The sequence below is a fragment of the Crotalus tigris genome, unplaced genomic scaffold, assembly GCF_016545835.1.
Source record: "Crotalus tigris isolate CLP2741 ecotype Arizona unplaced genomic scaffold, ASM1654583v1 scf7180000024341.3516292, whole genome shotgun sequence".
In the NCBI taxonomy this organism is placed as follows: domain Eukaryota; kingdom Metazoa; phylum Chordata; class Lepidosauria; order Squamata; family Viperidae; genus Crotalus; species Crotalus tigris.
The window spans coordinates 1,993,037-2,007,785 of NW_024100511.1; the positions used below are offsets into that span (position 1 = coordinate 1,993,037).

The 14,749-nt window shown below is 36.7% G+C and overlaps 1 protein-coding gene across 2 annotated transcripts in view; it reads left to right on the forward strand.

The window, feature by feature from the left end:
- The first annotated feature begins 5,768 nt into the window (after window positions 1–5,768).
- NCAPG (non-SMC condensin I complex subunit G) overlaps window positions 5,769–14,749 on the forward strand; it is a 42,343-nt gene continuing 33,362 nt past the window's right edge. For both annotated transcript variants that reach the window (XM_039326515.1, XM_039326516.1), the window contains exons 1-9: window positions 5,769–5,864; window positions 7,391–7,500; window positions 8,286–8,492; window positions 9,113–9,341; window positions 10,276–10,421; window positions 11,421–11,505; window positions 12,550–12,742; window positions 13,444–13,584; window positions 14,050–14,190. In XM_039326515.1, coding sequence (XP_039182449.1) covers window positions 7,393–7,500; window positions 8,286–8,492; window positions 9,113–9,341; window positions 10,276–10,421; window positions 11,421–11,505; window positions 12,550–12,742; window positions 13,444–13,584; window positions 14,050–14,190 — 1,250 coding nt within the window. In that variant the 5' untranslated portion in view covers window positions 5,769–5,864; window positions 7,391–7,392. The remainder of the gene's footprint in view (window positions 5,865–7,390; window positions 7,501–8,285; window positions 8,493–9,112; window positions 9,342–10,275; window positions 10,422–11,420; window positions 11,506–12,549; window positions 12,743–13,443; window positions 13,585–14,049; window positions 14,191–14,749) is intronic.

The window sequence follows — 14,749 nt, forward strand, 5'->3', positions numbered from 1 at the left end:
TCCTCCTTTGTCACCTTTTGGGTGACAAAGTTGTTGGCTAGATTGGTTAGGAATCTGTTTGATCTCTCGCTCATTGCAGAGTTTGTTTTCCAGTTAATAACTGGATAGCTGAAGTCTCCCGTTACTACTGTGGTATGCTTCCTGCGTACATTTGTTAACTGGTTGGCAAAGATTTCATCTATTTCTTCTGGTTGGTTGGGTGGCCTGTAATATACACTTATGGTAATGTCACTTTTTTTCTCTTTTATACTGACTCATATACATTCTGGAGAGATTTTGTCTTGGATCATGTGCATTTCTGCAGATATGTAGTGTTCTCTTACATATAGTGCAACTCTCCCTCCTCTTTTTGCAGACCTGTTTCTTTTGAACAATTTGTAACCATCTATCAGTCCATTCCATCCATGGTTTTCATCTCACCAGGTTTCTGTATTAAAATAAAATGGATAGGTTTTGAATCACATAGAATAACATAAAATAACAGAGTTGGAAGGTTTTTGGAAGTCATCTAGTCCAAACCCCTGCTCAAGCAGAAGAGCGTATACCATTTCTGACAAATGGCTATCCAGTCTCTTTTTGAAAAGCCTCCAGTGAAGGGGCACCCACAACTTCTGAAGGCAAGCCATTCCACTTGATTATTCTTACTGTTAGGAACTTTCTCCTTAATTCTAGGTTGCTTCTCTCCTTGATTATTTTCCATCCATTGGTTTTTTTCTTGCCTTCTGATGCTTTTGAAAATAAACTGCTCCCCATCTTTGTGGAAGCCCCTCAAATATTGGAACACTGCTATCATGTCTCCCCTCGTCCTTCTTTTCACTAGACTAGACATACCCAATTCCTGCAACCAATCTTCATGTTTTGGCCTCCAGCCCTCTAATCATCTTTGTTGCTCTTCTCTATACTCTTTCCAGAGTTTCAACATCTTTTTTATATTGTGGTGACCAAAACTGGATGCAGTATTCCAAGTGTGGGCATAGTAAGGGTTTGTAAAGTGGTACTAATACTTCATAGGATTGCATTGGCTTTTGGGGTTGTTGCCGCACACTGGTGGCTCATATTTAAGTAATTGCCCACTCCAAGATCCCCCTCACTTACTGGTATTGAGCCAAGTTCCACCTAGTCTGTACGTGTACACTTGTTTTTTATTGTTTAAGTGTAAAATGTTACTTTTATTTATATTGAATTTCATTTTGTTAGATAGGGCCAGGGTTCAAGTTTGTTGAGATCCTTCTGGATCTTCAGCCTATCTTCTGGGGTGTTGGCTATTCCTGCCAGTTTGTTATCATCTACAAATTTGATGAGTTCCCCTTCTATTCCTTCATAGGATCGTTTATAAAGATATTGAAGAGTACTGGGCCTAATACCGCATTTGGGGTATCCCACTATTTATTTTTTGTATATAGATGTAGGTCCATTGAGAACTACATGTTGAATACAGTTTGCAGCCAGTTACAAATCCATTTGGTGATGATGCTGTCTATCCCACATTTTTCTAGCTTACTAAGTAGTAATTTGATTTACATTCAAATGTTTGACAACTAATTTACATTTATGACAGTTGCAGTGTCCTGGGGTCATGTAATCATCTTTTACAACCCTCTGACAAGCAAAGTCAATAAGGAAACCAGATTTACTTAACACTCTTGTTACTAATTTAACAACTGCAAGAAAAGTCGTAAAATGGGGCAAAACTCACTTAACAAATTTCTCAGTAACATACATTTTGCGCTCAATTGCGGTTGTACATTGATGACTACCTGTACAGTCTTCTCAGTACTTGTGAGGTGCAGCCCATCCCTTGCCAGGAGCCCTTCATGTAGATAATGTAGACCATGGTCTAGGAATCCAAAGTTCTGTTAACGACACCAATTCTTAAGCCAGTGATTTGTTTCTAAAATCCTTTGCTCCCTCATTGGATGTTGACCTTTTAGTGGAAGTATAGACAAAAACACCACATGCTCCTAATTCCTTAATTTTTGTCCCTAGCTGCTCATAATCTCATTATTGTTTTCAAGTTCATTGTCGTATTATTCATCCCCACATGTAGGAGAAGAAAGGAATAGTAATCTGTAGGGTTTATTATTTCAGTCACATCTTTGATTTTTGCTCCAGGGAGACAATTTATCTCCCTAGATTGAATGTCTGGTCTGCAGATTACAGATTTCTGTTCCCCTGAGAACTGAGTCTCCTATTACCAATATTCACCTTTGTTTCCCCTAGGGAAGTCTGGGATATTTTTCTTCCTGTGACAGAAATGTTAGGAGATGCCTCTTTTCTATAAACACTTGATGATGCCTCTTTTATAGATGTCCGCATACTTTCTTCTGAGGGGAGGCCCAGACGGGCTTCATTGAAGTGGACTGGATTAGGTAGCAGGAGCATTGGTCTTGGTTGTTATTTTCTTCTATAAGTGTAATGTTTCCATCAGTCTTCCTCTTTGGGATCATATATTTTTTAGGAAGCTGTTCCCTATTGTGTTCAATTTGGGAGTAGTCTTCTTGCTTAGGTTAGAATTTTTTGCTTTGTAGGTTGTTTTAGAGTGGCTAGAGTTGATCCTTTACTTTTTCTTCTAATAATTAATTTACATTTGGAACATATGTAATTAGGGTCTGCTATGGGCATAAGTTCAAACATATATTTTGCAAGTCACAACATTAGTCTCTTTTTCCACAGATTTGTTGTTTTTCCTAAAAATTAAAAAATGTATTTTTTAAAAAAAGAAGAAAAATTAAAAACTTTGAATTTAAAATTGAATTTAAAAAGTTTTTTAAAAAGACTTCCAGTTCCAGATCGCAGCATGTACAGTTATGGGAAGAGACTCCTCTCTTCGCTGGCTGCTTTCCCTCTGCCAGTAGACACTTAATCGGGTCGAAAAGTCGTCCTGGAAGGGTGACTACCATTGAGGAGGTCCTCATCGACTGTGGAAGGGTGGCAGTTCCTTCCGTGGTCTGAGATTGCGTCTTAGGGCCGATGGAGAAAAAATCGGCCAGTAAAATAGCTGATCAGTTTGCTGCAGTAACTGAAAGTCAGAAGAACACCTAAGCGTAAAGAACCTGTGGTTGATCCCGGTGAGACCTTTTCTTTCCTCTCTTAGCCCTTTTTTCCCTTGTAAAAAGCATTTTTGGAATTATTTCCCTTCTTTGAGAGAGTGGCATTTGTCAGTGTGGGAAGAGAAGCTTTGAAAAAAGAAAGAAAATTATTTTTATTGACTATTTTTTATTTATATTTACTTTGGGGTCTTGAAAAAAATCTTATTATTGAACTTCATTACTGGATTTAGTTTATATGTGAAGAATACTACTTTTCCCTGATTTTCTTATCATTATTTTTGGTGTCTGGGAAGAAATTTTATAATCTACTGAGGACACCTTGTGGAGAAATTTAAAATTGTAACTGTTTTTTTTCTTGTTTGATGCTGAGGTTGGTTTTGACCTTCAGATCATCATAAAAGGGAAAAGACAAAGAAGTTCAACTGCTGTTAAATCTGTGGGGGTGGACACTGGCTAACTGTCATTAAATATAGCCTCCACTAAAAGATAACAGGATTGTCTCTAGTTACTATTGAAATGGAGAAACCCTATTTACAACTCAACTGTAAACTTATATTGGAAAAAATCTATGAAGCCACTGAGCAAGTATGTGTTAAAATAAAAGAGATTACTACAGAAATAAAAAACAGAAACTCTGCTTTGAATTTACAAACCGATCTCCAGACTTCATTTGACTATCCTACAGACCAAAAAACAACAGAAGAGGAATCAATCAATACCAAAGAAGATTCTACACCATTCTATATACAATCTATCAAGACTCCTGATGATCAAAAAATGACTTTAACTAAACCATATACAATTTCAAAAGTAACAGGAATTGACGCTTAAATACAATTTATTGAGAACTATGACAATTTTGATAACCAACTACTTACTACAAAATTGGACATAATTGTGTGTCTTACTCAGCAGAATCAAATGTTGAGAGTTGAATTTTTAAAGCAAGAAGGAATCAATTACAAAGGAGTCAGGTTCCTAAAACAGAGGATGGGATGTTTTTTTCGACTGAAATGATACCACGAGGAATAAAGAGAGATTTATTTGTTGATATAGAGGCTCTGTTATGGAAACCAGCTTGGCACAAAATGAAAGCTAGAATAAGACTTAAGAGTGTGATCTAAAATTGTATGTAATGGGTTAAAAAGACTTTTTAGACACGGATTGACTTAAGGTTTAAGATTTAGAATTATAAATTGGAGGAAAATTTTTGGTTAGTAGAATATATATCTGAGATATAGACTGTATTTTTTGAATTAATGTGTCTACTTTATGTATGATAATTATTTTATATTGGATGGAGAATAAGAAAACGAATTGTGTTAATAGAAGATATGGTATTTGTATTAGAACAAGAATAGAATATGTTTAGGAAATGTAATAATGTAATTGTGGGAATAATATGCTTTTTCTTTTTCTCTTTCTTTTTAGATATTATTATTGTTACTATGTTATGACTAGAGGGAAATTACGGATACCCAAAGTTTAAATAATAAGTTTAAATGGCTAATTGAAATATGGTAACTGGAATTTTGTAAAGCTTAAATACAGGATTGGGATTTTTACAATTAATGGCTTTTTATAAATTTTATTGATTGATGGATTTGTACTAGAAATGTATTAATCTGAATATGTTACATGATTGGTGGGAACTAGAGAGGGTATTTTTAATGAGTTAATTTGAATTATACATGAATGTGTTGGTTTTTGGATAATTGACTATCGTATCACCACACTGTTTCCTAAGCACTTTCTTGTAAAAACTGAAAAACTTAATAAAACTTATATTAAAAAAAAGTTTTAAAGAAAAATTAAAAAATTTAAAATTGTAATTTTTTTAAAGTTAAAAGTAAAAAAAAAACCCATCTTTTAAAATAGCCTCGCTTTCATTCCAAATTATTTTAGGGAACAATGGTGTGTCTGAAGCTTATTTGCACACAAATTGAAATATTTGCTTGCAAGATCAGAACTGAGAAAAATCTGTTGCAGAAATTTCAGAAATACAGCAGATGAGAGATGCACAGGAAGCAAACTGTTAAGGGAACAACAAATTTATTATGAAAGTTGGAAATGTTGCATAAGTGGTGTGAATAAAGCTGCTTTTTACTTTATTAGTTAAACAGGACATGATATAATGACAAAAAAGAAACGATCTGCTTTGTTAAAGATGTTCATTATTTATTTATTTATTTATTTGCAGCATCTTCAATAGCTAAGCCGCTGGACATCGATTGTCTCGTACTTTTTCAAATTTGAGGTGAACAAAACTCAATTCAAGTCCATCCGACAATGGATTCCCTCATGCTGAAATATCTGCTTTAAGGTATTTTCTGCCATAAAATAATGCATAATCGCCGCCGAAATCTTTCTTGACAAAGCTTACTTACAAGCTTACTTTGAAAATGAGCGAATTAGGACATTTTAACTAGTTACAATTCATGGCAAGTCAACATAGTAGGCTTGGCTTAATGGTTCAGTTCACAGCCAGCAGATTCCCGCCCAGAGACGCTGGCCCTTTGCCATAATAATAAAGGAAGAATGATTTTAATAATGCAAAAATAACATATTTTTAGTCATGTACCCCTGCAGCCCATCATTCCGTAACAACCGCGGGCAGGCCGGCGAGCCACCGAGCACGCACACGGGGGCGCAGTTGCAAAAACAAAGGCACCGCTAGCAGTGGCAGCAACTACCCCGCCCGAAAGTTCCAGTCTATCGCGAGACTCTCCGCTCCGGTGGGGAGCGCGCAAAATTTGAAGACAGCCCGAAAGCGCGAGGACGAGACGCAGCTGCGCAGACAACCGTTTGGGGCAGGTAAGATGGGTAGCTTCGGGGCGCTGCGCCTCCGCCGGGATCCCGCCTGCGCTGCTCTCCCTGGGCCTGGGGGCAGCAGGGGTTCCTCTCCAGCCGTTCGTGGGGGCGCAGCAGAGACCGGAGGACGGGGGCCCGCGGGATTTTGGAGAAAGGCCATGAGCGTCTCAGCAGCCCCCCCCCCCAGCTGTCCATTCGGAGACTCGCAGCGCTGCTGCTTGGGCTGAGCAAAGGAAAGACAATGGCTACCTTTCGATGTCCCTTCCATTAGGATATTGAAAAAATGTTTCTTCACAGCCCATTTTAGGATCTGGACCATTTTTAGACCCAAACTACTGCTTTGGGTTTGGTTCCATGAAGGTCTTTTAAAGCAGCTGAAACTTCCTGGGATCATATAAACACTACCTTGGATTTAAATTTAAAGTGGCTTATAGCCTCTAATAGAATTAAATCTTACTGAAGGTATTTTCTGGTTGGGCGACTACAGTTGGTTTTGTTTTGATTTTAAGGAGTTTGACATAAGGTTAGACGTGGATCTTTTACTATGGTTTTCTGAAGGCTGCAGTCTCCATTATGGGTTAATTTCACTATAGCTACTGTAAGTTAGCTGTCAAGATGAACCCTTGTTAATTAGAGAAATTGGCCATAATGGGCTGAGCCGTCTTCAGGAAGAAAAGAATTGGAAGTAATGTCTTCCATATTTCCGAAGGTGCTGTTTCAGGAGGCATCTGGACTTTCTTGTTTTCTTTGAAAATGTTTCACTTCTCATCCAAGAAGCTTCTTCAGCTCTGACTGGATGGTGGGGAATGGAAGGATTTATATTCCTTGCAGACAGCTGGTCATTTGCATTCTTTTTAGAGAATTGTTGAGGCCATTTGGAGGTTTATCTGTGTACTCAGGGTCACCTGAGTAGTGCAAATGTGTGTGGAGCCTTCTTAGCTGCAGGATGTTTTCTGCCCTGTATCCCTTCACAGTTGAAGACAGGCACAGGCTGTTAGGGATGAATCTCAAACTGAAGTGCAAATAATTCCTGTAGTCTGCAGTGTTTTCTGGAAGTCCATTCATACTCCCTCAGCATTTGAAGGGTGTTCATCCCAAAGTGCCTAGCTAAATGCCTATGGAGATTCTCATTCATCCAGGTCATGGTTGTCCCAAAGCTGCTTTTTCAGGAGGCAACTGGAGTTTCTTGTTTTTCTTTGAAGACATTTCACTTCTCATCCAAGAAGCTTCTTGGATGAGAAGCGAAACATCCTCAGAGAAGAACAAGAAAGTCCAGTTGCCTCCTGAAAAATCACCTTTGGGACAACCATGACCTAGATGACTGAGAATCTCCATAGACGTCTTCCATATTTGTGTCACCTTGGGTCATTGTGTCTTTTAAATATTCACATTAAGGAATACACTGAACAGAGAAAACTTGCAAAAGATGAAACACCTCCACAGCTGGGCATTGCAGAAGCAAGGAATTAGTTGATGGAATTGATATAACAGGTGTTATTTGTTTTCTACATTTTTCCTTCTGATTGTAGCTATGAAAGGGGAAAAGTTGTTTGATATTAGGAAGGCCTTTGAGGAAGCTCAAAAACCTCACCAAAATCAGGCCAAATTGGTGATATCTTTAAAGCATACCTATAATGAGGTAAGTATTGTTTATCATTCCTTCTTGTGGGACTTCTTATGTAGGTTTGCAAAAGTCACTAGACAATCATTCTTTTACTTATAAGATTTCCACTGTGAAAAATATGAAGCCTTTAAGAAAGCATGGAAAAACAAGTGGGCAAAAATGGGAAAAAAATAATAAGAGGAGGATGGTAGTAATTGAGAACAAGAAGGTTAAGATCCTATGGGATTTCCATTTAGCCCCTAATAAGCCAGACATATTTATAATTCCAAACAAACAAGTATGGATATTTGACGTTGCAGTAGCTAGAGAGAGATACCCATCAGTGAGAAAGAATAAGAAAAAATGTTCAGTTGCGAAAATGTGTACAACACTTTGCAACTCCATGGACCATAGCACACTAGGCCCCCCTGCCCTCCATGGAGTTTGCCCAAATTTATGTTCATTGCATCAATGACACTAGCTATCTCATCTTCTGCATGTGGAAAAACAAAGTGCTAGTAGTAGATGGTCTCTTTCTAAAGTTGTAGGGGTATTTTGTGCTCCTGTAATTATGGAACTAACTTCCCAGCATTCCTCATGCTGATCTATGCTTCCTGGGATAAGCAGAGTTATGCTCACATGTAGGAATGTCTGGTTTAAGAGCCAGTTTAAGGAGAAATACTGGTGAGAAGAATATTTTGAATGGGATGTATCAGCAAGAAGGTCTGCAAATGTCTTGACCGAATTCTTTGGAGTTTGACCTTTTGTTTGATGTATCTAGCCTTTTCTCCAAGAACTTATGGGTTAATTCTTGCTTCTAGTTACAGGACAAGAACTGTTTTCATGAAAAGTTTGTTCATTATCTGAAGTATGCCATGGTAATCTACAAACGGGAATCTGCAGTGGAACAAGTAATAAATTTTGTGGCCAAGTTTCTGGCTTCATTGTATAATTCGGAGAAAGAGGGTGCTGAAGAAGAGGAAATGGAGAATTCCTTTCTAAATTACCTATTTGCCTTTCTCCTTGAGGTACCATAGCTGTAGAGTAATAAGAAATAATTAGTACTACATAGATAAAAACTTTCATTAAAATGTGTATCCATCACCATCCAAAACTTTGCAAATAAGCTATTAATGGCCCAATACATATTAATCTATGTGCATTAATATAACATTGGGAGGTAAGGCTTTATCTTTTTCTGCCTTAGTTAAGGAAAGCAATACAAAGCAGTTGATTAGCTGATCTTAAGTTAGACTTTCTGAAATTCATTTGTACAGGAGAGCCATTTCTATTCAATATTTCTGTGTTATGCTTAAATCTGTGGCTTCCACAGATTAATTCTACAAATGAAAATTGCTGCCTTTAAGCAAAAGTTATTGTGCAGAGCATTTCTGGGCTGGGGCAGATGTTCTGTGCTTCAGAAAGGGGAAATAAATTAATGTAGTATATAAGGATCTGAGCATAAGTGTTGGATTTTTTTTGTCATTATAACAAAATAGTAAAATTTGTACTTCAGCTACTATTGTGTAGCCAGAGCTATATAAAAGCTCTGACCACACAATAATAGCTGAGATACACATTTTAAAATCTATAATTGTGTATAACCATAATAACAATGAATGCTTAAGAATCTCTCTTTGTCTTTAAGTCCCACCCAGCTAACAGCAATGCAGTTAGATTTCGTGTGTGCCAACTTACTAATAAACTTTTGGGAAGTCTGCCAGAGAATGCCCAGATCGAAGACAAACTGTTTGATCAGATTAACACTGCTATGCAGCTCAGAGCAAGAGACAAAGTACCAAATGTGAGAATCCAAGCTGTGTTGGCTTTGTCCAGGCTTCAGGACCCCAAGGATGACCAGTGTCCAGTTGTTAATGGTATATTCCTTGCCAATTCATGTGGTTTATTAAACTTCTTATTTCTGCTGATCTTTAAAAGAAACTGCAATATTTTAACTTTATCTAGTATTTAATATGGCAGAAACTCATCAAACTCACATTGTTTTTGATTTTTGGCTGTCAGGTTTCAATATTAGCATATAGAGCTGACTCTGAAGAAATGTAAACAGAAGGAAGTCTAGAAATTGATGTCAAAAAGGCATAATTTAATTTTCATCTAGACATCTTTCTTGAGTGAAAACTAGTATTGAAGATGGGTACAGGGCCATCTTGGCAAGATTTGGATTGACTGATTTAGCAGCTGAGATTATTAATCATAGTTAACTTAGGAAAGGGCTTGGTGGACAAGCAGTGTGAACTTATTTGTTAAATTTGTGTGCTGCCCATCGTTATCTATATGAATTGTTAGAATAGTTTTGTTCTCTTTATGTTGAAAGAGATGCCTAATAGAATAAAAATGTTACAAAATTCTATTGATGTGAAACTTTTAAAAAAAGTTTTTTTTAAAAAAAAAACCCTGTTGTACAGTGTGTGTTAAGCTTCTCTTACCTTTTGTTATTATTTTCCCAGAAAAAGGATTTTTGTTTGTAAAGAAGGAGCTTAACTAATAGCAAATCAGGCTCCAACAGTAGTTGGTACTTCCAACAGTAGTTGGCATTTCCTGTGGGAATCATCCAGCTTTACACAAGATTTTGGCTACAAAGAGTTTATTAATAGCAATCCTATGGAGCACAAGACTGTCCTCCTGAGACGCTTAGATAGCTCCTACTGAGATTTAGCTGGCTAGGTCTCTAAGCTTGTAAGCTTGAATGTTTTGGAGAATTTCTGCATTTCAGCTTTTCTGCATTCTGTTTAATTTATGTTGATATTCTTATCACCAACAAACCTGTCACAATACTTTTTTTCTTTTCAGTTTACAACAGTTTAATTGAGACTGACTCCAACTCAGAAGTAAGGCGTGCTGTGTTGTCTTGCATTAGTCCATCAGTTAAAACTCTGTCCAAAATTATTGGTCGTACTATGGATGTAAAGGAGACAGTCAGGAAATTAGCATATCAGGTGAATAAATATCTGGTAATGTCACTTGCTATTTATTCTCTGTGTTAAAATTATACAAACTATTAGAGAATTTAGCTGGTAGAATATGTATGGATCGCACTCTGTAAGAAAATACTTTAAATTTAACAGAAAAGTTTGCTTTTATCTATCAGTATCTGCAGAAAGTGCTGCTAAGGTGAGCTGTGCTGAAGTGCTGAAAATCTTTGGTTTTACCTGGAGATCTTTCTTTGAAATGTCCTGAGATAGATGGGAGACAACCCCATTTTTGTACTGCTTTCTGTGGATGTAAATGCGTTAGTATTATCATTAACTAGTAAGTTAATTTCATACTGCTGAGAGTTGAAGTTGAGTACTGGTTACATCAGTTGCTATGCTTCATCCACTATAATTTTATATGACATTCTAGATCCTAAGTTCCATCAGAAACATAAATGTTGGAGTGTTATTTTATTAACTGTTTAATATGATTGCAAACTGCCATACCATTCAGACAATTATAGGTAGGAACTAACAGAACACCCAGATCAAAATATTTGCCCTGTCTGTTCAAAAGAACAATCCTATCAGCCAAAGTTGGTACCGCTCACAAATCTTTCCTGGACTTGGATTTATGCACTGGTTAAAAAGATTACTGTATCTATGGACAGGAAATGAGCATCACCATTTGAAGATCTTAGGGGTTCACTTTGAGGGCACAAAATGAGTCACCATAAGAATACATGATTTATTTTTAAATAAATACAATAAAGCAGCTATGGTCTTAAGTTGCATCTGATATTTCTTAGGGTGTTGGGATGTCAACTGTTTTTTGTTTTTTTTTTTAAGAAAAAGACAGTTTTGCAGAATGTCTTATTCTATAGTTGTGTTAGCTTTGTGATTTGTCTGTTTACAGTTTCAGAGGCACATTGCAAATTGTGTTGTTTTTCAATGTATTTTGCTTTATATGCTATTAATCCATATTATTCAAAAGCAAAATTATGTGAAAACATTTTTTTAAAGATGCTGGCAGAAAAAGTTCATGTCAAAGCTTTGACAATAGCCCAGAGAGTAAAACTTTTGCAGCAAGGACTTAATGATAGATCAGGTAAAATATTTTTATTTTATTTTAAATGTTTTAAAGCAGTTTTCTTTTTTCCAATACATGCTTAATGTGTATGTGTAGATAGTGATGAGAGACAGGATATCTAATTTAAAGTAACTGCCTTTGAAACCATTGAGATGTTCTTAGGAGCAATAATAGTCAAAGCAGGTAACTATTATAGTCATAAGGACAGAAACAGAATTATAATAAAAGTAATCATGATAAATTATATATAGTCAACATCTCTTCTGTGGGAATCTTTACTCTCCCCTAGACTCAATTTTATTCTTCTCATCTGAGAAGGTGAAGAAAGGCAGTGTACATGGGGGGGGGGGCAGGAGTTAATTTCCCAAGGGGGCACATGGGAAACAGATTGTTGTGGAGGGCTGAACCAATAGGACTGTGGCTGTGGGGTGGACAGAGAAAGCCAAAGAGCCAGGTAGTACTCATGTCTGGTGTAGATGAATGTAGGAGCCTTTAAGTCAGATGAAATTTAGTCTTGGAAAAGAAAAAGATATAAGACTCAAAAGGACCCCACCTTGATTCTGTTGAATATAAAAGGGGACAAAGAGAAACATATTGAGGCTTTAAAGATTCATTAACATTCAGTGAACCACCATGGTCACTAACTGAATCGTATGGTTGTTAAGTGAATCTGGGTTCTCACCCCCATTAATTTTGTGGGAAGCCACCTGGAAAAACCACAAATTGTGATCATGTGACCACAGGACACTAACTGCTGTAAATTTGAGCCAGTTGCCAAGTACCCAAATTGCAGTCAGGTGATTGTGGGAGTATTAAGACAGTCGTAACCTCCAGGATGGGCTGTAAGCACCATCATAACTCTAGACTGTTGTTAAACAAATAGTTGTAAGTCAAGGACTACCTGTAGTGAAGATTCTGAGTCCTGCTTTACAAAGTACTTGAACAGAATGTTTTGGGGAGTGAGAGAGAGAGAAAGAGATTATTCAGACAAACATATATACTATATGCAGCATGTGTGTATGTATGTGCATCTGATGTGGAATTCCTTTCTGTCTCTAATAGAAAGTGTGAAAGAAATGGTACAGAAACAGCTTCTCCAAGCTTGGTTACTTCTAGCTGAAGGAAATGTCTTAGAATTGCTCCATCATCTGGATGTGGAGAGTTGCCCCGAAGTGGGTATTCTAGCCCTTAATGCTATGTTCCTGCTGTCTCCTCTCCAAGATCTGATTAAAAAGTTTTCAGAACTTGATGACAGGTAGGAGTAATACAGCTGTGGCTGTCTTTACTTGGGTCAGAGTAACGTGCATTCTCTAGCAAGAACATAAGATAGAGTCTTCTGCCTCTAAAATTATATTCCATGATGCTTCAGTTGGATTTAGTAGCTCTTTGTTTTTAATCCATGCAAAATTTCCTGCCCATATTCTTCATGAAACTAGTGCAAATGTGTGTTTTGAGTCTTCCTATGCCAAAGTTTCTGAACCTTAGCAACTTTAAGATGTGTACTTCAAACTCCCAGAATTCCCCAGCCAGCAGTGCCGATAGTTGGCTTTTTAAAAAATTAATACTCCCAGCATATTACCAAAATACTATTAGGCCTTCTTGTAGTGGTAGGTTCAGATAGCACTCTAACAGTCAAACATAACTTTAAGGTTTAAACACGTTGCATGTAACAACCAATTGTGGTATGTTTATTTTAAAAAACGGTTAAGCTCATGACATATATAAATGAAGTAGACTGGGAAAATAAAGTATAATTGGAGAATATGTTTCTAAATCTATATACTGTCATATTTTATTCTTATTTATGTTTTTTGTTCTTAGTACAGCTCTTGTAGTGGGACTGAGTTTTGTTTATTTATATAGAAATCAAACAGGCTTATAGGCTACCCAGAATTGGGTTTTTTCTTTTTCTTTTTTGATGGAAACTTAATAGCGCCCCATGTGCTTCGTTTGAAGGAAAACTATTCCAATAGAAAAACTGACTGCAGAGAGTGCCTTATATTGGAAAGCTCTTTGTGAGCACTTGAAATCCAAAGGAGAAGAATTCTTAGAAGAAGTCTTGCCAGAGCCTGCTATCTATGCGGATTATCTATTGAGGTAAATTAACACAATTAATTCAAAAATTGCAATATCTGTTCAATATACCTTCTGCTTTATTCTTACAGTTATCTCTTATTAGTACTGGTGTTAAGGTTCTCTGATGCCATTTTGGAATAACTGATTTTTAAAAGATCTGTTAATAATGAATAGATATCTGATAGGCAGGGGATGCTGCAAAAATAGTAAAGGGGTTAAAGTAGATTGGATGAGTTGTGTAGTCAGATTCGTAGTACCATGCTGTGTAAAGGAGAAACTCCTTCAGATATCTTATGATTTTGCATTGTCCATCTAAAATTTTCTAAATATTCAGCCATTGACAAAGATCAGGAGAAGATCAAAAACCACATTGCTGTCTGTGGGAAGTGTATTGAGGTGTAATTTGAAAGGGCTGTGAATTAATACAACAGCCTGGGATTGGCAAGGAGATAAATTTTAATCCCTTTTGATTTTCTTATCCTTAAGCTACTTTCAAAGCGTTCCAGTACTCAGTCAGGAAGAAAAGGAAGATTTGGCCTGCATTGAGCAATTGATGACCAAGGAATTTATAGGTCAGCAGTTAATTCTAATGATTGGCTGCATGGATATCACTGAAGAAGGAGGCAGGTATGACTGTAAAAAACCCATGCAATTGTTTTAGGCAATTGTGAGGAATATTTTTTTTTTACAAGATATATTTTAAAATGCTTATAGAAAGGAACACGTTGACTTGGAGGGATATTATCTGATGATATCCCTTTGAGGAAACTTAAGTTAAGATATTCACATCAATTCGTGGTTTGTAAATTTTTTACTCATAGTTGTTTTGAGCCAAGGGGGTATGGTACTTCTTACAAACATGTAATATAAATGTTTTGCAGTAGAAAAGAAAGTAATGGTTACATTAATTTCAAAAATGGGGGATAATCTGTAGGAGAGCAAGAATGAAGAGCATCTGGTCTGTGAGTTTGTCTATAACTGGTCTGAAAACAGGTCTTCAGAACCCCAATTATGTACCTCATCCACAATGAAGAGGGTGATGTTGCTTTCTCCATGTAGAGAAAACATGTCTTAGGTCATCAACAATACAGTCTCCTAATACATCCTATGACTTCTCTGCTTGTGTTCCTTGTTAGGACCCATATATGAAAGAGGTTCATGTGATGACATTACAACTCATGCTTGA